The sequence below is a fragment of the Zosterops lateralis genome (genome assembly GCF_965231275.1).
Source record: "Zosterops lateralis genome assembly, chromosome: 3".
Classification (NCBI taxonomy): Eukaryota; Metazoa; Chordata; class Aves; order Passeriformes; family Zosteropidae; genus Zosterops; species Zosterops lateralis.
The window spans coordinates 20,052,235-20,078,899 of record NC_139764.1 but is presented as its reverse complement, the minus strand read 5'-3'; the positions used below and the strand labels follow the sequence as shown (position 1 = coordinate 20,078,899).

The window sequence follows — 26,665 nt, the reverse complement described above, 5'->3', positions numbered from 1 at the left end:
CAAGGACATCAGTCAGTTATTTTTAACTACTCTTTTTATTAAGCTGAAAAGTGATATAGACAAGTAGTGTATATATATATATATATATACACACACACACATGGTTCCCCCAAATGCATGATACTCCTGCTCAGGCTGGGGCTTAAGCATCTGCTTCTACAGGTTCCAGTATGCAGACCTGCTGCTTCAGCCACTTTGGAGCAGCTTTTGCATAGGCATTTTGTGTTCACGTGCTCCCCTTTCCAGCAGCAAGGACTTGGAGGCACCGTGGGCAGGGAGTGCTTGAGGACTCGGCTGTGTATCTCCTGCAGCGAGGGCACTTTGCTTTGGCAATGGGTCGGGCTATAACTTTGTATGAAGACTGTTCACAGATGTCACCACCTGTCAAAGAAAATGTCATTGCTGAGAGAGAGGCTGGAGCTGTTAGAAAGACTCAAGCCATGAACAACCCTGTGTTGTAGTGCAGGAGCCTGTCTGGAATGGTTCTCTTACCTTCCAAGTTAATCAGAAAGGTCCCTTTTATGATGTTTGCATCTGAAGGTGTTTCCTTGGGGAGCTCGCTCAGCAGGGTTGTCTGGGAAGCCATCATTATCTCATTTAGCTGGGAAACACTGGAAGTTTCTTCAGCCTGCAGTGCCTGGGGGACAGAGAACTTTCAGACTTGGAACTTGCTTTTGTTTCTCAGCACCATCCATTCTATAAAACACATATTGAGTTCCTAATCAGAGTGGATGCTTTGAACCAAGAGTCTGATTTGCTCCTGCCAGGAGCACAGACTCAAACTGCAGTGTCCAAGAGAAAGGGGCCTGATGGTCAAGCAGCTGCCCATGTGCCGGCATTCTGCTCTCCCAAGGGACACCTTAGGATGCTGGATTAGAGCACTGGCACAGGGAGCCCGGAGAGCTGGTAGGGTCTCCATCCTCAGAAGCACCCAAAAACCAACTGGACAGAGGCCTGGGCACCCTGTTCTAACTCTGCCTGCCTGAGCAAGGGGCTGTGCTGCACAGGCTCCAGCAGTGCCTTCCACCCACAACCTCTTTGTCATTCTGGTGAGTACAAAGCAGAAGGAAGTTTTCACCCAGACAGCACTACTCTTAGTTGCATTTTTTACCTCCATTAATTCAAACAGCAATCCAGGCTCAATGACAATGATGACTTCATATTCCAAAGAATTCTTGCCAGAGATTGACCCAAGGAAGGAGTCTCTCATTGCACATGCACCTTCTATTGCTTCTTCCATGCCAGGCTTCTTCCATGCTGAGCTTGCATTAATCCAGCCAGTACGAAACACACCCTCTGAGTCTTGAAAGCAAAACAAAAGCAATTCTTATTTTAGTCTATTTGAATGTTTATGAATAATGAAGAATGGCACATTTCTGTAATTGCATTCCTTGTAACTGTGCAATTAAATAGTGCACTAAAGGAATTGCTCAGCAGTGCTATGTGCTTTACCTTTCTTGTAAGGGATGTACTGGAAAACCTCCTCTGCCAAGTGGGGCAGGATGGGTGCAAAGGAGCGGACGACAATGTCCAGAGCCTCTGCCAACACGGTTTGACACGAACGACGCTTGGGATCCTTTGCTTCTTCGCAGTAGAGCCTGCAAGGCAGCAGGGAGAGCTGGGAACTATTCCTGGGTTCAGGTTTCTGCTCAGGAGCCACACTTTTGGGACTGCCACTGGACATACAGAAGTCTGACCCAGCCAGCCTTTCTAAGGAAAGCTTTTCTGGAGTGCCCTGCCCTAGGCAAGCACAGTGGGCTACAAACAGGACCATCTGCATCTGCAGTCACAGGAAAGGAGTTTGGCACAGGAAAGGAGATTCTCTACATGTTAATTTGGGGAGAGAGAATCTGTCCTCAGGGAGCTGAGCCTGCAGCTGTCAGCCCTTTGCTCTGGTTCATCTGTAAATCTCAGCATTAGGGCTTCCTTCTCTTCCCCCCACTCCTCCTTTACTCACATTCTGGCTACTGAAGATCAGTATAACTACCCCCCCACCACCCCATGAAACAGCCCTTGCACATTTACACAGGGATCTGTCACAGCCTTAGGATTCTTTTACTGATCTAAAAAAGCAGATAAATACATTCCGTTGTACAGCTAACTGCTCAAAGCCCTTCCTCCTGTCTTCCCAAATTCAGATGCGCAACCTTTCTGGATAGAAATATATATCCAAGACTCTGTCTTTAAGTACGTATTTGGTTTTAAATGTGCTCTTTGATGACCTTTTAAAGTGTTCAGTGCCACCAGTGGACAGAAGAGAGCACAACAATGACAACTACTCAGCTGAATACACCGAGAGGTCCTCTGAGATACCTGTGTTCACTCAGCATTCACCTGGAACCTTATTACCTCCATCTCAGACCCATTCCTTTCTTTTTTTCCCCTTTAAAGGCAGCAGGAAGGAACTCACCTGTCCTTGATCATGCTGAAATAGAAGTTAGACAAGCTTTTGGAACAGAATGCTTGCAGCAGTCGAACAACTTTGCTATAATCATACTGTTTGTAGGCTTCTGTAACCTGGGAGAGGGAGGTAAGAGCAGTGCATCACACAGCATGTAGTGACAGCCCCTGATAAACTAAACTTACAGAAAATGGAACGAGTGGCATAAAGTCTGGAAGAAACTTTAAAAGGTTGTTGGAGGGGAAAAAAGTTAAGTCAGTTAATAGTTGAGCCAAATAAATAATTTCTATTCAAGTTTGAGTGGAAAGAAAAGGGGAAAGCCCAGAAACTATGCCCATAGTTTCAGCAGAATGGTTCTGAGTGACAGAAGTGACAAAGTTCTGTACAACAGCAAATTTCCAAAGCTCTAGTCTTTGGGTTTGTTTTTTTTTAAATATCTATCTTTAAGTATTTTTACACACTTATAATTTGAGGCCTTGGGCAGTGAGTGAGAAAATCTGGTTGATGTCCCAACCAAGTTAAGAATGTTAAAGTCCTCCTCAAAAATTGAGAGGGGCTTAAGGGAGTGCACATTGCATTGAAAGATCCTTTGTGGTTGTAATATGCCTGCTTGACACATGCACACTTTACTCACACACCTAAAGAAAACATAACCAGTGGAAAACATTACACACGTGTTCACCTAAACACAATTCCCCCCTACCTTGCTGCCATAGTCTTGCAGTAAGTGCAGCATGTATTGATCCACTATGTACATCTCTGCAGGGGGGATGGAATCTGTCTCTGGATTGAAGCCCTCCACATTTCCCAGCATGAAGCGTAGCGTGTTCCGGAGCTACAACAACCCAGAGCAATTAAACATGATTAGCCTTGGTAGATGAAACACAAAATGCTCATATTCCATCATTAACTAAAATTGATTGCTTTTCAAAATGACTGTTTGAACAGTTACAAAGGCATCATGAAGAACATGTGGCAAAAGGACCTACAGAAATATAAAGATTGGCTGCTACCAAAGCACAAAGCTGCAAAATGAGTCTTTTTCTCAGCACACTTTGCTATTTGACCCACAGCTGTAAAAAGCAGTAGTACCTCCCTAAATAAGCTTGGAAAAACTTTCTTTAGTCTGAAGTCTGGAAAGCTTTGCAGGCAATACAGAGAGGACCTGTTATTGGGATGAACAGTGCTGGCACTGGTGGCTCTTACCTTGTTGATGTCATCCCTGGCAGCATTGAGCACCACGGGCCCAATCAGCACCTCCGTGAAAACGTTGGATTCCGCCACCCACCAGCGGAGAACGTCAGCACCGTATGGAGGGTCCTTGGTGTGATCCTGGGACAGACAGGAGAGCACAGAGCCATAGAATATCTCCAGCTGGAAGGGATTTAGAGGGATCATCCAGCCCAACTCCCTGCTCCTCACAGGCCTACCTACAACTCCGTCCATGTGCCCAGAGGCTGCTGCGGTTGGAGGCTTCCCCATTTTTAGCAGGAGTTACTGTTGAGCAGGGCTACAACCCACACCTGCAGCACTCTGTACAGGCAGTGCTAGAACCCAGGTAAGCTGAGAGAAACTCATCTGCAGCCTTAAGCCCTTTGAATGCTTATCATTAAAACAGCAATGTTAATATCTAAGACTACATAGGCTTTTCTTCCCCTTCAGACTGTTTTCATCTCAGAAATGGCCTTTTTGAAAGAATAGGAACAATTGTGTGTTTTAATTAATCAGATAAGCAAGTCATGCAAGGATTGATTCTTTGTCTAGTGTGCTGCAAAATCTGCTCAACAGCCTCAGAAACAACAACAGCAGGACTGGGGAGGGAAGGAAATTCAAAGGATCACCAGCAGTGCAACCTTCCTGACCACAGTATGAAGTTTCCAGAGTCAATAACAGAGCAGAGAGATTGCTGAGGTGCAACTGTGACATCTGACTGCTCCACTGCCAGCCACACATGGTGGGCTTTAGTCAGTGTCACAGCAGAGGTTCAATATTTTGACTGTTTTTTTGGTTTTTATTATCCCTCTTCTCCATTTTTCCATCAACATGGGTAAAAAGGTACCATTCTACACCCTCTGCATGATTTTCTTTTCTCTTAGCAGAGAACAAAGGTGAGGGGTTTTCTTGCACTACAGCAGAAGCAACACAACTCAAGGTTTTCAGTGCAGCCAAATGCAGTATAGCCAAAGAAGAGCCTGACAGAGTTCTGCCACAAGACAGCTGCAGAATCTGTCAGTGAAAGGTTGTGAGTGGCAGCTCTGAGAAACTCAGGAGCTTGACCTACTTCGCCTCCATTGATGACAACATCAGGGTCCACCACGTTCCCAACGGATTTGGACATCTTCTCCCCTTTCTCGCCAAGAGTAAAGCCATGAACCACCAGAGTCCTGCAGGAAAGATTTTAGTGACAACAAAATCCCAGGGGAAAATCCATGCTAAGAACAAATTTCTAATGAGGCTATTCTTAAGTCAAAGCACACAGAAACCCTCTGTTTTGGTGAGGCTGAGGCTTCATCCCATGAATTCAACCAACCATGAATACAGCCTGTATATCTAAGGAGAGCAAACAACTTTATTTTCCTTATTTAATTTTGCTGTGCAAGCAACAGGTTGTTTAGATATCCACATGTATTTCATGTTAATTAAAGACTAAAATGTTATTTACTTTTTAAGCCAATACATTTCCCAAAACTGCACAGCCTCCTTGCAGCTGAGCCACATTCCCCTATGCTTTCCATCTTCCAGGAGATAAATGGTGTGCCACAGCTCCAGCAGAACACAAGCACACAGCTATTCCCAGTTTCCTACAGCCTAATGCTGAATTCACAAGTCAATGATCTTGGAAGATTTCCACACTGCACTTCCCAAAGAATTTCATTAATTATGGGAGTGGGAGAGATAGCAAAAAGCCAGACATGTATCTGATAATACAATTCCTAAATGATTAAGAATGAAAACATTATTAGAATTATGATAGAAAAAAGTTGAACAGTAAACAATTAATTACAATTTAATTTAATTTAACAATTAATTACAATTTAATATGAGAAAAACTTTATATTGAAAACGTAGAACATGAATCAGATACATGGTACATGGTACTGGTTTGATTTCTCTTGTTTATACACTACTGTGCACACTTCCAAAAGCTCAGTATTCAATAACTGGACTAGAAATGTGTTTGTAATCCACACACTTACTTGTATGGTGCCTTTTTCCTTGCTGCCACACTGGTTAAGAGAGAGGACTGAAACCAGCCTCCCAGCTGGTCTTTTCCTTCAAGGTATGTATCTGCTCTTTGTTCTGCACCTTTAAAACCAGAGCATTTCATTTGAAATATCAGGCCTTGTATCTTAAAACAACACACAAAATCTCTGAAAGTGATTCGTAACATTTATTCTGCTTTTTAAACCCATTAGGTAAGTTACTTTTCTAAATGGTGTGTGGTTACTTAACCATGATACAAGGGATTCATTAGTATCATAGTTTGTAAAAGAATCCAAAACTTGCCACACTCCAGAATTTAACAAATAGATTTGATCTCTGAAACTAAATAATAAATTATGTAAAGAAGCTATCACGCTCAGATTGCTTCACAGAAGTTCTCAGAATACTTTCCAAGTACTCCTGAACAAACTGTAATACCCAAGAAAAGTTCAGATACTTTGGAATGAATAAAAATCTATGCCATGATCTGAAGCTTCCCCATTTGGAATTACTCAGGGCACAAGGCACAGAGCTAACGTGCCCAACCAATCCATGAAAGGCATTTACAGAGGAGAGCAGGAAACTTTGGCAGTGACCACAGCTCACCTGTGACAGAATTTACATTTTTGGTCACTGGTGTTCCAGGAAGATAAAAAAATTTTGGGGAAGAGTTAGGACAACATGGGAAACAAGAAAGCCTGTTGGGGATAGAGGCATCTGGAAAAGCCTGGCTTGTTTAGCTTATTCTTGTGAAGGCTGAGTAGAAATATTATTCCCTGTAAATACACACACACAGAAAAAAAGAAGAATGCTAGGGAAGAACAAGCAGAGCTGAGCAGTACTTTAGAGGAAATTGGGCTACAAGGCAGGCAGGGTATTAGCTGACTGCACATTAAAGGTAGAAGAGCAAACCCAGCTATTCCACAGGGTTGAGAGAGGACAGCACAGTTTAAATGGCTTTACTGGTGGAATTCAGTCACTGTACAAAAAAGTACAAAACTTGTTGACTCAAGAAGTCTCTCCTTGTCCTAAGCAATTCCAGACAGGTCACCAGAGTGAGAACAGAGAAATGTGGAACACAGCAGAACGTGCAAGTCAAAGCCTACAAAGGTGCAAAACCATAAATATATTTGTCAGGAATTTAGTTTTGTTTCTACAGGTTGATGGTAGTCAGACAATATTCGGACAGAAGTTTCTCTACTAAATTTTTGTTCACTATCTCCTTTTTTCCTCTTCCTAGGACCCCTGAGAAAATGCTTCTTTCTGCTGCTGACACACTTGATTTATTTGTCTAACTTAATGGAAGTTTCGATATTTAGATCCATCCTGCAATAAAGGGAAGTTCAACATTACAAAGGTCAAGGCCACACAGTTCCAGGTAGCACAGGAAAAATGTGTGGGTGGATATTACGGTTTTTACACATTTGCTTATTCATTCAAGGAAATCTACAAAGAGTATAGGGTTTAGAAGTACAGTAAGTAAGGAGCAGCCTTGGTATTAAAAGACTGCAAAAAATACTTGTGAGGAAAAGATAAAAAAAGAGTATTTGTGGTAAGGAAGACAGTAACATTAGAAAATCTGTAACAATCTGTTGTTACTTACAACTAGTTTACTAGCCACCGGTTTTAGAGAAGTGAACTTTTCATGGAAATACCAGTAGTTAGAACTTGGAGGAGAGAAGAATTACCACAAACAACTGATTACAAACAGCAGACTGCATTGGGCTTTTCTGACAGGAACTAGTACATCTGGCAAGCTGGATACTGATGCTTGCACAGTTAACAGAGGCCTGAGCATTTTATCTGTAAAATACAAACATGGGGCTTGCATATACAAAACCTGCCTTATAAGTAGCTCCCTTTCCTCAGTTTTGTTAAAGTTGTGATTGTCATGTATAAATTAATTACAACAGTGCTCACTTTCTTTTTTTTTTTTTTGTAAATGGAGAAGTATGTCCAACAACCCCAAAGAGACTTTTCTGCTGTTTATTTTAACTGAGGTATAGTACATAGGTCATTAAAGAGAATTACAATTTATGATCCTTCTAGTTTGGATTTCAAGATTCCATATCTTTGATCTTACAGACTTTGACTTTTAGATTAAACGTATTGTATTTTAATGCCAGGAATGAACCAGCTAAGATAAATTCAAGCCTCTCAGTCAGCACAAAAGTTTAAACACTTAGATAGGCAAGTTGTAAAATAATCACATCCATTCAGTTAAACATTAGCCAATAAGATAGGGAAAAGGAGCTATGATGTTGAAAACTACCATCATTGCAATACCTACAAAACTGTGGGTAAAAAGCTGTGTGACTGTTACCAGCAGCAAATCACAACACAATAAAGTCCAGTATGTATTTTTACATGAAATATTTTTAAAAAGAATCATCTCAAGGTTGTACTGAAGATGGCACTCTGCCAATGAGGAAAATGTAGGAGAATTTTAAGACATTAGAGTTCTCTTAAATGGATGCTCCAGAAAGAGCTACTGAAATGAGCTCTGTCAAAAGGTTGAACTTCAATGCAAAAGACCAACAAAAGAAAAAGTGTTGGGCACCACAGCATTAAGTATTTAAAATTAGCACATATTTTTGAACAAAATTTTGCTTTTACCACACTTTCCTTTTGGAAGCAGTGGATTAACACTCTTCTACCTCACAGCAGCTTTGTGAAAATGCAGTTATCCACGTATGAAGCATTTAAGCATTTGGACTTAAATTTTAATATTGCATAAAACAGTTCTTCAAAACAAAAAATATTTGAGGCATGTGTAGCAAGAAACCAACAGGATGAGAGGGCACAACAATAAACTGTTCAGTGAAAACGGCGTTAGGCAAACAGAGCATTAACAAAGCAAACAGCATCCCCAGGAAACTTTAGGGGCAGTGGGATTTCTGAGAATGTTGCACTTGTGGATCTGCTCTCCGTGATGCCAGTGAGTGGTGTTTATTTCACACACAGTTTACTTGTAGCTATACAGTTTGTGACTACAAATCTGGTAGCCAAATCTGATTTTAGTGTGTAAGTTGCCCCTTCCTACCTGCCACACTGCTGAGGTAGAATGGTTTGGTTAATCTGCCATTTAGCTACAAGTGGTACCTTAGGCACACCCAGGCTGGAAAAAGGAAGCCAACCATAATTTAATGGAACAAGAGTAACTTTAAGCCATGTCCAGCAGAAATAGGCCCAGTCCCTGGAAGGAGATGCAGCAGGGCAAATATTAGAAACAGGACTGTGCAAGGGCAAAAGGTAAAATGCAAACTATGATTTACACCACTGGCCTTGGCTGTCACTGAGCAATTCCTTTAACCTCATTCAGCAGAATCTCTCTTCTTGCCCCTCTTCACCCCCTTCCCAACCTGCTGCATTTTCTGACAGCAATCTGTGTGGCCATCAGCTAAAGGGATCAATTTTGTAACAACTGCATCTCCTCCAGTAAGGTGGGACACAGCTGGGTCAAATGCACTGAAAACTCAGGCCCAAGTTCCCTGAGTCACAGAGGTGCTGGAGAGAAGGAATTATTTTCACAAGACTGGAACTGACAGGGAAATCTGTAACATCTGTTATTCCTGCTGGTTACTAACAGATCATTGATTTAGAATTTTCAGTAACTTGAGTTCAGGGTAGAAACAAACATTAGTCTCAGTTTTATCCATCTTTTATATCCTGCAGTTGCCCTGAAAGTAACTTGTGCTGTGACAAAATCTCTGCCACCAACACTGAAATCAGAAGGCAGCAACAGCCTTGGCTATCACTCATCTCCTACCACAAAATTAGACCTTCCCATTATGACATTCTCTAAGCAATCTTGGATTTCTCCATGAATTTCATCTTTCTTTCTCCAAGAGTACTTTGGAAAACAATCCCACCCATCAGCCTGCCTGTAGGCCGTGCTGATTATCATCGATATTGGAAGAACTTCTGCAAAAAGCTTTTAAAACTGGAGCGTATTTAGGAAATAGATGACAAAACTCTTAATTCAACAACTTCTCTTGCAAAGTTTCATAAAAGGTGAGTTAAATCAGTAATTTGATACGAAACACAGACTGTACTTCACTTCTGGCAGTGGCTGGAAGCTGCAATTACACAGAAAAAGGTAATGCAATTTTTGTGTAATTTCTGAGAATAAACAGAGTTAGGAGGTTACACTGCTGGTTAGCCAGTCTTTTACAGCAGTGGGGCCACTCCAGTTGTGTCACACAGCAGAAGATGATGCCCCTTACACACACCAAGCTCCAGCAGATGTCATGAAAAGAGAGGACTAGGTAGAGAAGAGGAACTTGTAATGATTCTATGGAAGAAGTCTGTGCTGTGATAATCCCAATATTTATTAGACAGTACAGAATTCATATTGGAGCTTTGCACAAATTAACAATGAAACCAGTCCTGATTCTGCTATTCCTTATGGAAAGTTATCTCCTTTACACAGGATTAGAGGTAGCTTTTGCAGCCTGAGGTGTTCAGCCCTTTAACAGTGCAAGTTGGTAACTGCATAAAATACCACTACTTTGTTATACCTTTCAAAATCAAACCAGAAACATTTTTAAAGAGCATAAACCTCAATATATGTAGAAGTCTTCTAGAAAATTAATGTTTGCTGATGGTACTGGTGCCTGACCACGTTGCTAAGAAATAAAACTCTGGTACTAACGTGTTTTATAATTCCACAAGATTGTTATCATGCAATTGTGTACAGAGGGTTTAAAGTCCAACAGATTTGATGTATGGGACCAGACTCCTCCTTTAGAAAGGACTCCTGACTTTGCACTATCCTCCAGGCAAAGAGTGTATATTTTACATCTTTTTATACAAATATCTATCTGCTACCTGCTGAGTAGCAACTACTGGCAGTAGGAACCATAAATAGCATATAGCAAGTATAAATATTTTATACCACAATATACTGCTTTAGTCACTGAAAGTAACCAAAAGTGGAAAAGCACATCTGCACTTTTAAATTATAAAACTTATTTAGACTCAGCAGCTGATCTCAGTGTTATTCTGCTTCAAATAGCACAGACTGAAATTTGTTAACTAAAAACAATTTAAGAGTTACCAACTAGCAGCAAAGGACTTGTCTGTGCCATGACACTTCTCCACTCAAAACAAGTATGATCAGCAGTTACACAGTACAGCCACATGGCAGAATCATTAGAGCAGAATGTTAGAAAAACCTCAACTTTAATTATGCTGAAAATGAGTGTGCCAACATTAAATCCTTATCTTTACAAGCAAAAGCAGCTTTACAAGTCACAGCCAGCCTGCTGCTGGCATAAACTGCCTCAGTTTTGCTGACACCAACACTGTCACACAGAACATTTATATTTTGTTCTCCAAGTATTTTAAAAGAAGGATCAACACAGGAGTTCTTTACCTTCCAAAACATGAGCCCAAGAAGTTCCACTGTCAAACCAAATGTCCAGGACATCCTGTCCCTTGACATAATCTGAAACATCACGACCACCAGCCTATTGAGAGAACAATTATTAAATAATGCAAATAGAATACTCTATATCATCAATGCTTTTCAAAGCTAGAAATAAAGCAAATTTGGTTTCTGGACCAGTTTTGTACAGGTTATGTTACCAACTTTGTGAGTGAACACAGAATAACATGGATTATTTTTGACCAGAGTTTTCAGATAATTACTGATGGAAACTCAAAATAGGGCAAGGAAAAATCACAAAGAAAACCTCAGATGGCACAGTAACACTACAACTTAAGTACACAATTGTTAAAGAACAACAAAAAGTTAGGAAGAACTAAATAAAAATTCTAATACATTTTAATGACCAAGACCTAATACATATTTGGGCTCATAATTTGGTTAATTAGGATGTCATTTTCCTCCTGATATAAGAGGAGGAGGATGGAGATCTCTGCCCTGAATCAACAGCACAAATCTAATTGTGTGCATTCTGCCCCACTCAGATCTCACTTTTTGAATACTTCTTTCACAAGATACCTTCTCATGAGGGTACAAGACTGAAGGGGATCGTGGGGATAAACAAAGTTTTTCTATTATTTCCCATGACTCAACTGTCTTGAGCACCTGCTGTACCTGAAGTGAGCAGTTTACCTTTGCTACAGCCTCTTTTGACAGGAGTTGTTCTATAGGGAGGGCCCACCACGCATCTGTCCCTTGCTGCTCCACAATTTTGATGACATCGGTGATGGTTTCACTGGGTTAGAAGGAAGAAAATAGGGAGTTATGAATGGATGAGTTAACCACACCTTTCCACAAGTGTCCCAGACCCAAAGCAGTCAGAGATGCTGATACACAGACCAAGCTATTAGAACCTGTGATTTTCCAGCTTCTAATCCAGACAAGACTTCACAGAGCTTCCTGCCTGTATTAAAGACTTTCTATTTCCACCTTCCAAGATGGGAGGATTTGTACAACATACAGAAACCCACATGGATTTCAAACATCTTCTTCCGCAAATACTCCATAATTGGGGCACTCAGGAAAGATGTCAGCAGCTTGAAAACTTCTCAAATCCATTTTATTTGCTATTTATTGACCTTGAATTTAAAGAAACTGCACAACTATTTCCCGTCAAAATAGCAGCTCTTTTTGACAACAGGTTTATTTTTCCTACTGGATACAGAGACCTTGGGAGCTCATGTGGAAAGGAGTGAGAAAATAACAGCTTTTCAAGTAGCATACATATTTATATATATTAGGCTTCCAGTTGCTTGAATTCCCCCATTTTAGCAATATATTTTTAAAATTGTAATAAATATATTAATCCAAATAAGGTAAGAAACTGAAAACTGTGCACCCAGTAGAGGAGTGATACTAAACCATTCAATGTACATTCTGAAGGCAATCTATGAGTTCATATCATCTAGCACCAGAGAGGACAAAGTTCTGGTGCTATATAATAAACAGATATTACGGAAATAAGAAAAATTAAGAAGTTAACTAAGCATTTTTTTCTGACCTGAACAGATAAGGCAAGCTCAAGGTGTGCAGTTCTGTGCAATATTAATGACACATTCAATCCTTGGCCCCAGGAGGTAAGGCAATGGGGAATTGATTTTTAATATTGCTTAATGCAAAGTCTAGACATAAATTATGGTATCTTAAAAAACCAAAGAGTATCCCCACACACTTTGTCTTTCTGACCCACAGAGCATTTGCTAAAGAGGTGATTTTTAAGACATCTACTGTATTTAAGGAGATCATCATGACCTGCCAACTTCAAACTAAACCTGCTGTGTTACCCAGGCCACCAGAGATTTGTTTATAACTTGAGAAATGAAGATTTAAATCAGTTAACTAATTTCTTGACACAATATTCCAAAAGGGGAAAAAGTAAAATAACAATCTGGCATAATTATCTTGAAAACACAGAAGGCAGATGATCTTCTTCAGTCATCACTTGGTTTTTCGTTTGGTTTTCAGCATAGTATTTTACTGCACTGCTAATAAGCTGAGCTACATCACTAAAACACTTAAGGGACTCTTACACAGGGTTTAAGCATGAAAACATGTTCTCCAAGAAACTGTAGAATAAATTACTTCAGTTCATGACACAAGGTGCGATGGCAAGAAGAAAATCCAATTTTGTTCTTGACTGCTCAAATTGCAATGGCAGAACATCAATTTTGTATCAATCAGCCATCAATTAATCAATTTACTTCTCAAAATAAATTCCTGTAGAACATCCCAGCAGGTAAAGGCCATCAAGCAGCAACACTCACACAAGGACATCCAGATGACACCACCACCTTTCTGCCCCTTTCAAACCAGCATGAGCATTATCCACCTGCCACTTTAATGGTGGTAGGACACAACTTATGGCTTTGTAACGTATCTGCTAACATTTATCTTCATAAAACAACACCGAAGAGCTCCAGTTCTGAATGGAACCCCTTTTTTTCCAGAAATAGTTGCACAGAGGCCTGTTTGGCAATTATTTCCAATTGTTAGTGTTACTTCTCCAAGACAAAACCAAGCAACAACCCCAGTCTTGGTACAATTCTGGCAGATAGCTGACATGGAACCATTATGTCTTGCCTCCTTTACCCTAAATCTTCAAATTCAGAAAGTTGGCAGGAAAAACAAAACAGAAATTTGCCTCAGCCTAGACTGAATTATTCCACTGAATTTGTCTTTTGCATGGTCAGTACCTTCCACTGACAAAGCTGGATTTACACCCTGACCTTTAGTGATGATACTTGCAGGCCCCAGGAACATTTTAGAAAAAGCACTACGCAGTATTATTTTTCACTCTTTGCCAATACATTTTTCCACCTTGGATTCTTCTCAAATGCATTATATCAGGGTATATTTGAAGACAGTTATAGATAACCAGTTGTCTTCATGTGAGGATTTCAAGAGCTCTCTCCACAGTTTCAATGCCTTCCTCTCACTGGCCAAGTCTTACCCATGGAACTTACCAGCAGAAGACAAGAGTAGCTAAATTAAAAAGAGGATTATTTACCCTAAAACATGTTTATTACCATGTCAAATATTTGTGTATGTTGAGTGATTCATGCAAGAAGTAATTCAGTACTCAGCTAATGGCTCTGGCCTCAGCGAGAGCCAGAAAAATTCTCTGATCAGGAATCATACCCAAAATTAATACAGAAAAGCTACCAGTATATCCTGTAAAGAAAATTTAAACAGCAACTAAGCCTGTCTTCCACATTACTTTTTCATATTGCAAATTTGGAGCAGGATTTGCAATAGAGCAGGATTTTTGCAAATACACTTCAGTGGTGGGACAAACTTCAGTGATGAATTAATTTTCAACCTATACATTTTTAAAATATTCAACAGGTATTTCACAATATCAGTATTTGGAGAGATTTATAAATGTGATAAATCCAGCTATAGAACAAAATTAACATATAGAAATATACTCTTAAACTATTTTTCCCTTTCCATCAGAGGTGGGGGAGGGGAGCGACAAGAAGGAAATAAACCCTTGCTATTACTCTCCCTTGGGAAACCATAATAAAATGCCTGCCTTCATTTACAGTAAGTATTGCCAATGTCACACAAGATACACCATTGTAGATACACCATTCCCACAAAATATACTATGGGCTAACCTTTTATCACGTATATTGCTATGCAATGCAAAGATTACACTATTAATTTATGAAGAGCAGATTTTAAGACATTTTTGTTGCACAAGAACCAACAGGTACCATTATGCTACAGATAAAAGTTTTCAGATAAGTAAAAGGAGGTCAGATTTGTGTTATCAATCACTTACAAGAAATGAGGAGTCAAGGACTGTGAAGTCAACTTTTTATAGACCAATATTCTCAAAATTCTATCTAGTATCAAATCACGTTTTTTTTTTTTTTAAAAAGTATTTTAGCAGTGCAAGTTTTTTTTCCCTATACACTGTTTCCCTACAGAATATAAGTGAACATGAACATGCATTTTATAAGAGGAGGTAGTTTAGATTAAAAATTTCCAGGGTACCTTTTCAACAAATCTTTTTTCTTCCCACAGTTTAAAAAACACAAGACAAACAAACACGACCCCTGTACTTGTCTCTTGCTCTTCTCACAGGATCCAAGAGTGAAATAATTTTATTAAAGGTATCTGCATTGCAAGGAGCAGGATTTTTTGCAAAGTGCTTTTCTGTAAGGTGCAAGTGAAAACCACCTTGCTCAAATAACTACTCATCACTTTATAATCTGCAGCCTTCAAGGTGAGCATGATAATTCCCTGAGTGAGCCATAAAGGCCATTGTAAAACTTTGCCCTGTATTCAGAGGCTATCTGTAAGAACTTGCATTACGTGTCCCTGCTCCGCTCTGACACCCCTACGGCAATTCACGCTACCGCGGCTCCAGCCAATCACCCGGGAGCCAGATATTGATTATGCTGCACACTTATTTAATCTGTTAACAGAAATTAGGCAGCATTAAGATACAGTCAGGAGCAGAAGAATACAGAGCCTGATGTTCTCTCCATCTCCTTTCCAACGGCAGCAAAGAAGGAAAGTTATCTTCTGCTTTACAAGAACATCGATACTACGGCTGCAGTAAGTATTTAAGGGATGGTAAGCTGCTACTAATTGCAATTCACTGAAATGTCTTCTTATTTTAAAAAACAAATTAGAGCACAGGACAGACTTCCTTCAAAAACATGTTGTTTTTTTTCTTTTTCAGAAATTTGATTTACTTGTTAATCAAAGTCACAGGGAAGCGGAGAAAAGTTGTGAGGCATTAGAACAATCTTTGCAATACTACTATTTATTACCAATATGTGAACACTGAATTTGTAAAGCAGTTATTGCATGAAGTCAGATTAAAGTTTGTCTCTCACATTTATTACCTAGGCTGAGCTACTACTGGAAATACAATTCTCACATTTTAGTTTTGGAGCTCTTTCTTCTTTTCCATGAGTTACAGAGTTTGTTCTAGATGGAGAATGTTTTCTCTTGAAATCTATTAAATGTTAAAAGCTGTCAACCAGAATAAGCATCTATCTGTGAATGTACTCTAAATTATTTAAAATCCTTTTTCTCCATTTGTGCAGAAAAATCCCACAGAATCTCACCTCTATATTCTTGCTGAAAATGGCAATAACAAAGAAGTGCTCTCTCTTTTCTCTCTCTTTCCTACAAGGGGTTTCTAATAATAATTTTTACATTCCTGGTCACAGTATGATGCTGCATAAAAGAATTTAAACATCACTGGTATATTAAATTTCTATCCATAGATGATAATGTCACTGAAGCAAAAATCTTACAGGGTTATGGAGGGGGCACAGCAGCACGAAGACTCATGGAGATTCTGCAGCAAACATTACAAACTGCCTCTTGGTTTTTAAGTTAAAAAGACTGGATTGCTGGCATGGCAAAAACACTGTTAGAGAAAGCAGTTCCACCTTGAAAGAAGGGCTTTCAGCAGATTTTCATGTGACAAATTCAGGGATAACTCTCAGAGGGAAACAGCAGTTTATTTTAGGGGCTTTTTTGTCTTTTTACAAGTATTTTTACAGGTGATACATGAACAGGATCACTCAAGATCGACCACTGGTGCTCTCATATGTAACAGCAACTCCATGTGGACTACACTGACTTCCAGTGGAGATGCTGTTACTTTTGATAGTCACTCAAAAACTCTACAGCAGCTGCTACTGAAAGGTTGTTTATCCAGCACTCAAGTTATAAACAGCTCTTGTTTTGAAATAGAAGTTATTTATTGGTGTTTTAATTGTATTAATTATTCACATTGTCTAAGTATGAAACTTCTTTAAAAGTATATCAGCAACCTGATGTAATATGATTTTCAAAATGGTAATGCAAATGTAACAAAAGAATCAGGCTTAGCTGTTTTTTTCTGTAAGAACTGGTGTCCAGGAAAATGACCTATGAATTGACAGACTGTCTTCTGCATTTGCCTGTCACTTCTATAGGCCAACATTCTGTGCACTTCTACTCCAGTTACAGAAATCTCCTACAGTTAACTTCACAAATACTTAAGCTCAAGCTTTTTAGAATATTTAATGTTTGCTTTACACTTTCCTTTGAAAATTCCACTCAGAGTAAGTAAAGTAATAAGTAAAGAGTACTGGCTACAAATAAGTGACTGAAGCTGTGAGTCAAATGAAATAAATCTCTTTTTGAGCATATTGAGTATGTCTGGGTTTTTTTCCCAAATGTGCCTCTTTATTCCCCAGATCAATTCTACCCAAACATGCCATGCTGTCCCTTTGTTCACTCCCCTACAAATGTGACTGCTGGGCCAACACCTACACACAAAGGTGGAGGTGTTAAGCTATGGCAGAATTTACCACATCAAAATGCCGCGATTGCCTCATTTTTCACAATTCTGGGAATAATCTCACACAGCTCAAGCACTCACAAATGGCAGGGGGGCTTTAATACAGGTCACAGCCTTTCAAGGTGATTTTACTGCAACTTAAAGGAATTTCCACACAGCCTTCCTTTCAAATGCTTTCTGTCCCAGCTCCTCAGCGTGCAGAAGGGCTCTTGCTTCATGGTGCCCTTCACATTTGAGTGCCAACTGCTGGACTGGCTTGCATTACACCTTTTTTCTTGTTAAACTACATATTTAACAATTTTTGAGCAACACACACACAAGCCTCCTCTTCAACCAGAACACAAAAAGTATTCCTCAGAAATAGTTTTTTATAGAGATACACACATACTTTTTTGCAGGTAAAATGGTTTTACGCCCCACAAACCCCACACCCATTTACTTCCTGATGTGTGCCAGCATTATCCAGGCACTATAAATGACATTGTGGATATTGTGGTCTTTTCTCACAGTTATTGCCTACAGTGAGAGAGCCAAAGTACATCTCTCTTACCTACACACCCTGTCACACCAGGTGAAGCTAAGGACTACCTGTCTAAAGTCCATTCCCTGCCCTCCACACCCTGAGCCTCACCTACTACTGTCTACTATCTACTGCTTGTGTGCTCAGTACAGCCTCTGGAAAACATGCTGGACTCCTGCAGTACATTTATTCAACACCAGAATAAACAAAATGTTCTGCAACTGTATTCATCTCCAGCTGTGAAAACTTGCTAGGAATTTTCACAAAAGGTTGTAAGGTTAAGGTGTTCAAAACCAAGTTGCATCAGCGTGTCTCAAGGCAGAAAAAAATATGGAATTAATTCTATGAATGTGGAAGTCCACAATGCTCTTTTTATGAAATCACCTCTTAGAGGGCGTTCACAACTGAAAACCTCTGTTCCCCAAATAAGTAAAAGCAGAACTCTATTACTCCTTACAAGACAGAAAAGAATTATATTTGGTTGAGTTTCCTTGTTTTAAAGCATAGCTTGGATTTCCTCTGCATTATGTTATCTAGAATTCCTGAAATGCAGTGTTTGTAACATCTGGATACTCTTAACCAAAAGATGGCAGAATCAGGCTAGCATCTGAAGATCTGGATGTACCAAATCATATAGCTAAGGGTCAGTTATACTTGAGGCTGGTCTTCAAAACCTAACTTTGTTTTGAAACAAAATGCACTTATTTATTCTACAACCAATGTGGATAATTCCACTTCAGATCTCATTGTCACATAACTGCAGAAGGCTACTTTGACACAGTACCTGGACTGTTCAATGTACAGTGCTACAATTACAGCTGCCATCCAATCTAACCACAACTTGCATTTCACTGCTTGCTTAAATGGAAAGGCCAGTCATGACTGTCAGCTCACTGCAGATGAGGGATGAAAGCAGCAATTAATCTCAAGGGAAAGTTTTCAAGTAACTTAAGTATCTAAGTAAATTGATTCCTATTATTTATATACAAGTCACTTCCAGCAACAACTTTTTGCTTGTTCTAACTTACAGCTAAATTAGATCTGTGTATAAACAACTATAAGTAAAAGCATGTATTCCTATTTGAAATGATAAGAAGTTTTCTAATACCATTAACTGCAGCACAACAGACAGTGCTCCTTCTGCTACTCCTCAGTGCCTAAGGCCTGACAGGTACCTGTTTATCAAGCATTCTCCTGTGCTCTTCTGATAAAAAGCAGGAATGGGGACGCCCCAGCATCTTTGCCGTGATATGCACCAGAACGTCCTTCTGTCCAGCATCTCCAGCATCCTGTTCACTGCAGATGTGGGGATCACCTTCACTTTTTTCAGCACATCCTATAAAGGAGACAGTGAACTGTTGAACATGCTTCAAGCTTTCCCACAAATAATGTTTATGCTGCCAGTAAAATATGGGACAGATCTACTCTTCCATTCCCAGTATCAAACAACACATTCTCAGGCAACTGCCTGCTGCCCTTCAATAACTTAATCCCAGTTCTCTGATTCTCTAGCAGACACACCCTAAAAATAAGCTTAAAATGGCATCAGTGACTCAATCTGAAGTTTAAAAGCTGACTCTATCTTGTACTGTTGTCTACTTTGCAAAGCCACCTTGATACAAACTGTCTGTAGCTACCACTCACTCCCAGCCCTGCTGAGTAACCACCATGTCTTCACCCATTCTAAATAAAGATGGATATGGAATATACACCTCATGCCCTAATTAGGATAAAATCAGTTACCCTAAGGTGCTGGTCTGAATTTTCTGTGTGAATTTATATAACTTCAAAGAGCAAAAGACCCCAGGCTTTAAAGTTATTTAAAAGAGGACTGTGACAAAATAACAGGGCAGCAAACAAAGATGTCTGGCCACAGAAGGCTAGCCTAACAAAAAAGGTAATTTTAATAGTGATAAAATTGCGTCTTCTAATTTAATTCCTTGAAACATCATATTTAAAAAAATATTTTAGGGAAAAAAAATCAGCAGCTCCAAGAAACTTCTACATCTGTAAATACAATGAGCAAATATACCAGTCAGTGTAGCTACCCCAGATCATATCAACATTGACCAAAAAATTGATAATATTTCACTTCAACAAGTAATTAACACTTTTCAACTACTGTTCATAAACTCTAGAGAAGAACATATTCTGGAGAGAAGAACATATTCTGCAGCAAGATGTTTTTGCTGAATCCAAATAGCATCAGCTGTCTTCAAGTGTCTCATAAGAAAGCAAAAAAACTACATACCTGTGCTGCAGCTTTCACATCTGCTGTGTTTACAAACCACTGTTTGCTGGCACGAATAATCATTGGTTTTTTAGTCCTCCAGTCATAGGGGTAACTGTGCACGTATTTCTCCTCCTTTAACAAACTCCCAGCTGCTTGAAGCATCTTAATGACTGAGAGAAAAAATGAGGCAGGATTAAATTCAATTTGAACATATGGCTGCTGTTAACCTCAACTCAGTCCTTTCCATAATCAACACTTAGCAAGAAATGTCTCATCCATATCTAAAATACAGCCAGTTTATACGAACTTTCAAAATACACTTGCAGGACTGTAACTAATGAAATAACAAATAGTCAAACATCAAATACTAACCAGCTTCATTCCCTTCTTCAAGGACATTCTTGTTTTTAAGTTCAGGACCTGCTGCTTCCATGAAACACCCACTTTCATCCACAAGGCAATCCTGAAAAAAAATAATTAATCACTTCAATAAAACACCATGTGGCAATTAATTATCTTTTTGGTATTCAAGTGAGTTAATAGTTAGTGAGTTAAATACTCTACTGGGTGACTCCTTTTCTGATGAAAAACAAAATATTTAAGTACACTTCAGATGTAGTGAACTGCAGTTTAGTAATCAGGTAAAAATTTACCAGGCAGGTGAATTTTAGGTGTCAGAAGAAATGAGCACCACTGCATTTACACACATACCACAACTATCATACTGGTATCACTGGTATTTCAGTGACTTTTCAAACAAACAGTGCAAAATAAAAGCAAACCTAACCCTCCCCATGCCCCATATCCTGAATCTTCACTCCCATCAATCACAAACTGGCCATGCATAAATGAGCTGTATTTATGTTTGTATTTAAAACAAGCTTTGCTGAAAAAAAAGTAACAATGACCTACATAACTGGTGACTTGCTGATCTGCATGTAAAAGACAATTCTGAGTAGTGAGAGTCAGTATCTGAGAAACATTCTCTGTGTTCTCCTTTAAAAATAAAACCACACAAAAAGCAGAAAAATCTGATTCTAACACCCCCCTGTAAGTTTTAATTAGCAGAAGGAAACTTTTTTCTTTTATCCTGATACACATTTCTTTAAGATTAGTCTTGCATTTCTTTAAGATTAGTCTTGCATTAGTGATACTCACACTTCTGTGAATGCTTCAAAACATTTTCAAGTTTTATGCAGAAATTAAACCAAATCATTTTAGAGGCACACAGTCAATCAGTTGCAGGAAATCAAGAGCAGCAGGTGAAAAGATAAAGTACCGTGGGTAGCTGATGGTGGGAAGCTACGCTGTAATCTTCCATACCATGAGCTGGGGCAGTGTGAACTAATCCTGTCCCTTTTGTCATTGTCACATGATTTGCAGGTAACAGGGGAGAGACTCTGCCAGGAATGGTGGGATGAGCACAAGAACCATCTGCCAAATCTGCACCTGAAAAATGAAAACAGAAGATAAAATTGAGAAACACAATTCACGTGTTCAGCTTCTTTTATCAGAGAGCAGAAAAAACAAGTGGTTAAAAAAAAACACAGAAGAAATAATATTATTAAAGCCTTGCTGAAAATCATGAGTCACAGATCTTGAGGAATGTGCCGTATGACAAAATGGTGTTGACAGAATGATTTTCTCCTAAAAGGAACATGTTTAAAAACTGCCATCACATAGTTATGATCACAAATACAGAAAAGTAACAAATATAATTAATTACTGAATATATGGGAAGTTAAAAAGAACAGGTTCCAATATGAAATTTCTTTTTAAAAAGGTTCAACTCTATTCCTCCTAGATGTTATCTGTAAATCACATGATTCAAAAAGGTGGAAGCTGTGAGAATAAACACCCCCAGTAATTTCATCATTAGGTAAAAACAAGATTTCCACTGAAAGAGAAGGCATGGAAAGACACCAAAAAAAACAACAAAAACAAAACAAAGTCATAGAAATAGATTCTCACTGCCTTCACAAATGCCTATTTCCAGCACTGAATCACTGATAGAGGCAAATGAATAAATCTCACAAATGACACACTAAATCCCAGCTCATGACACTGAATCCCAAGCCTGTCTGTTAAGAAATGCCACTATGCAGTTTGTTAGGATGCCAACTCAACTGCTTTAACTTGTCCAGACAGACAACAGTCACATATGGTCATACACCTCAACAGTTATATTTGTAATTAGCCACCTCTTGTCATCAACAACGGATGGAAAGACAAACTGCACTCAGTGTAATTCAGATTTTGATACTGAACAGACTTGCACTCTACATTTCATTTTTCCAAGCATGATTCCAGATTTTAAAAAAATTCATTTGAAATCTATGGATGATAATTTGAGCTACAATACATCAACAGTAAATCTGACAGACTCTTTGTATTATTTAAGTGAAGCATATTCTCAAATCATAAACACATTTAATACGCCAAAACTGAAGCAGTTCGCAGACACCTACCAGCAGATTTCTGAGCAATTTAAGATTAACAATATTAAAGCCTACCTTTACATGTTGATAGAACCTCAAACTGTGTGTCCAGAACAGCAGCTGTAGATTCAACCCTATCTGAAGCAAGGATGAAGCGTTGTCCAGTTGTTGCACATTTTACAATTGAGTATCTGCAATGCAAATGTCAATTTGTGATATTAAGTAACTACAAACACCACAAAGCTACCAATCTGTGAAATGCTTCATTTCTAAAAGACAGACAAGTATGTTTTACATGTCCAATTCACTCATTAATCTAAAAAGTTTCAAGGTAACCATGCCCATTGAAGGAGAAATAATTTAATAAAAATTTAGGCAGAAATTAAAATATTAGTAGATCTATAACAAAGCTTACAATTGCATCACTTAAAAAAAAAAAAAACAAAAAAAAAAACAAAACACAAAAACCCCAGAAAAGATGCTTGAAGTAAACAGTAATGTCAGTCTAGAATGTTTTAATTCTGCTGCTAAATACCAGTAAGGACTGACCCAGACAACTGAAGCAAGTGAAAGACACCTACGCTGAGTCTGGCATGTAACAAACTGCTTGGTTGGCTGGCACAGTCCAAGGTTGCGTGGTCCAGACTAGCACACTAGCAGGAGATGATCCATCTACAGATGTAAATTAGAAGTACTTTACTCACAGTTTTAACAAAAACCAAAGCTATCAGTCTCTAAAGCTACAGAGAAGCTGTACCTATCACAGAAGCCAGCTTGGGCGGCGACTTCAGCAGTGGAAATTTCACGTACACGGAGCGACTGACGTGCTGCTCGTTGTACTCCAGCTCTGCCTCAGCCAAGGCTGTCCTGGTACACACCAAACACAAGTTATACACTGCAACATCAAAAGCTATTGGCATCCTGGCTAAAATTTTGGAGACAAAATAGTAAGTTGATTTTACTTACTTTGTTGAAGGGGACCAGAACACAGGTTTATAGTCCCGATAAATTAAACCCTATGGAGGACAGTGATGCGAAGAAAGAAAGTTATGAGGAGCAAAACTCATGAAAAATCAATACAGACTTATAGAGAAATTCAACATACCTTATCATGCATCTTGTGGAAGACTCTCAGCTGGTTTGCTTCATACTTTGGATCAAATGTAAGGTAGGAGTTGGCCCAATCTGCCATTACACCCCAACGAATGAAGGCAGATTTCTGTCTCTCAATTGCTTTTTCTGCAAATGCTCTGGCTGAAGGGAATGGTTCCATTAAGCACATGGTTTAGCACACTAAGATCAATAAAATACCACTTAAAATGCACTATTGTTTTTTTTTTTAGTAAAGACAGAGCTGAATGTAGTGAACCTATGCCCTAACTGTTATGGTTTGAAATACACACATTTCAGATTGGTTGTTACAAAGAATGACTGCAAAGAGTAAACAGATCCAGGAGTGGCACTTCACTTTTTCAGTAACACAGGAAGCACATGTCTTTAGACTACAAACTTTCTTTTTAAGAAAGTGGGGGGAAATATATTTTGTTAGGCAGAAAAAATTCTCAAAATCAGTTCTCAACATAAAACTAGTAAGAGTGAAAGTTAACTCCCTCTGTTGATGCTGATGCAAAATTTTCAAAGTAACATGCATCTGAAAATAAGTTAGTCCATTTCATTACCACAATTTCAAATTAAAGCAGTTTCAATTGCTTGTTACAGAAAGCTTTGCAGCTGAACAATGATGACTTCCAATCAATATTGTACTTGAAATTATTTCTTCAAAACAGTTTCCATCTAATGCAGACTTTCTCCAAAAGGATCCTCGCTATAGTTTTGTAAGATTGTTAAAAACAGTCAACAAATACATTCCTGCTTGTGATACTGAGCCAAGCTGTCCTGGAGCCTGACTTCTACATGCATCATTTCAGTTCCTAATCAAATGCAGCCTTCAAAAACCAAAAGGCTGCTGATCTGATAAACAGCAGCTTCCTGCCACTATACAGTTAACCAAAGCAGACATCCAAATCCCGTGCCCTCCTTTTGTTTATTTTAAACTGAGGGTCAATGCTCTGCATGCCCATTACAGCAACAAATGAAGCCTGTGTGAAATTATCCCATTTCATCAGATTCGAGCCTGCTCTGTCTGCCTGGCATATACCCCCAGTGATCACAGAAAATGTCACCAACAGCTCACAGAAAAGGCCACAGTGATGTCTAAGAGCCTTTATTTACCTCTCTGCCGAATTTCCATTGGTGAAAGATTTTCAGCTCCTTTGACTTCTGACAGTGCCATCAACTCAATGGGCAATCCATGGCAATCCCACCCTGGCACATAATGCACTTTATAACCTCTCATCACATGGAAGCGATTGGTGATGTCTTTCAAAATCTGAAAAGCCACAAGGGTCAGTTATCACTTTGGCTCCCCCATGTGGAACAGACACATTTGCAATTAAGCTCCTCCTGTCTAAAAAATACAAGTATCAAAAGATGCAGGATTAATTTATATTTAAGACCAGAGAAGCTCTGGGTACCCCATCCTTGGGAGTGTTCAAGGCCAGTCTGGATGAGGCTTTGAGCACCCTGGTCTAGTGGAAGGTGTCCCTGCCCATGGGAAGGGATTTGGAAGTAAATCATCTCTAACGTGCCCCTAACAACCCAAACCACTCTATGATCCAAAGACCCTGCATTTTTTATTTTTCTTGCCTATTATTTTGTACACTGGCAGAACCTTAGAGGACCTCTGATCCAAGGAGTTCAAAACCAGTGTAACTGACAGGTGCAGTTTATAAACTCACAAGACTTGAAGTGAACAAATCTGACTTGCTCTTATTTTTAGGCAGAAAAATTTCTGGACCTACAGCACATCACTGCAGCCCAAGCTCTGGCACTGGGACTGTGAGAAGCTGTGGGAGACAGCTCAAAATTTGAGTCCTTCTCACTTTGTGGCCAGTGTAATGCTGTGAATCTCAGGGCTGAATCAAAATGAACACTGAGCACTCAGTACATGGCATTTACACTGGGGTATGGTATCTATGCCAACATGGGAAAATGCGGCATCCAATACCCATACCATTGGTTTTTAGAAGCCCCAACTACTAAAACCACAAACATTTTCAAGTGTTACTGGTTTAAATGGGAACAGAGAACACACAGCACATGAAATCAAGTTATTACCATTTCACAAGAATAAAGTATGAACAAGTAAATATTTACTTTGTTTAATGCATGGCCAACATGAGGGTCTCCATTGGCATAGGGTGGTCCATCATGCAGACAAAATTCTTGTTTTGTTTTCCTTTGCCTTTGCCATGAGTACAGTTCTGAAAAACCACACTTCTGCAGAAACAACAAGAAAAAGACCAAAAACCATCACAAGTCTCTGTGCTTCCAAAAAGCCTGGATGTAAAATTTACAACAAAAGCAGAGAGGCAAAAAAATTACACTTTTCTAACTCTGCAAGAGAACACATTGGTGGGTTTTAAGTACGTAAAAGCCGAAAAACAGTGAAATATTCGGTCTGAGATTATTATCCTAGCACTACACTACCCGGACAGTCGAAACTCTCCTCCAAAACAAACTGTATCAAAGTCATGACTATCCAAACTACAAATACCTCAAGAATCTGAGCTTTTCTGAAAGAGAGCCTGGACGGCCGGGCCAGGGACAGCCCAGACTGGCCAGAAGTTCGCCCTGGGCTGCGGGACCGAACACAGACCCTGCCGGCCCGGGGCGGCCCCGCGCCCCTCCCGGGACCCGCACCCCGGCCCGGCCCACGCCGCACCTGCTGCGTCTTCAGCTCCGTCTCGGGCTGCAGCCGCCCCGGGAGCTGCGAGGGGAAGCGGCTGCGCGGCAGCAGCACCGTGTCCCGGTACCGGGAGTCCTCCCGGCTCTCGGCCGCGGCCTCGGAGGCGGCGGAGCGCGCCCAGCCCCGGGCGGCCCCAGCCCGGGCCCGCGCCAGCGGCGGCGCCCGCCAGGCCCGAAGCATCCTCAGCGCTGCGGCCGCGCTTCCGCCGGCGCGACGGGCCGCGGCAGGGGACACGCCACAGCGGCTGCTCGGCGCTCCCGGCGGGCCGGGCCAGAGCTGCAGCCCCGCCCGGAGCC

At 39.9% G+C, this 26,665-nt stretch overlaps 1 protein-coding gene across 1 annotated transcript; it reads right to left on the bottom strand.

The window, feature by feature from the left end:
• Positions 1 to 34: 34 nt before the first annotated feature.
• IARS2 (isoleucyl-tRNA synthetase 2, mitochondrial) lies at positions 35 to 26,549 on the bottom strand (the record flags this gene model as incomplete). The annotated part of the gene is made up of 23 exons (XM_083856696.1): positions 35 to 381; positions 493 to 637; positions 1,112 to 1,302; positions 1,453 to 1,598; positions 2,411 to 2,517; positions 3,105 to 3,236; positions 3,608 to 3,733; positions 4,683 to 4,785; positions 5,599 to 5,707; positions 10,983 to 11,076; positions 11,688 to 11,790; positions 19,066 to 19,226; positions 20,142 to 20,293; positions 20,496 to 20,586; positions 21,403 to 21,572; positions 22,637 to 22,752; positions 23,143 to 23,233; positions 23,319 to 23,428; positions 23,528 to 23,577; positions 23,667 to 23,815; positions 24,794 to 24,950; positions 25,778 to 25,900; positions 26,346 to 26,549. The coding sequence occupies 23 exons, from the start codon at positions 26,547 to 26,549 to the stop codon at positions 227 to 229; spliced, it is 2,985 nt and encodes a 994-aa protein (XP_083712822.1). The 3' UTR covers positions 35 to 226.
• Between the last annotated feature and the right edge of the window lie 116 nt (positions 26,550 to 26,665).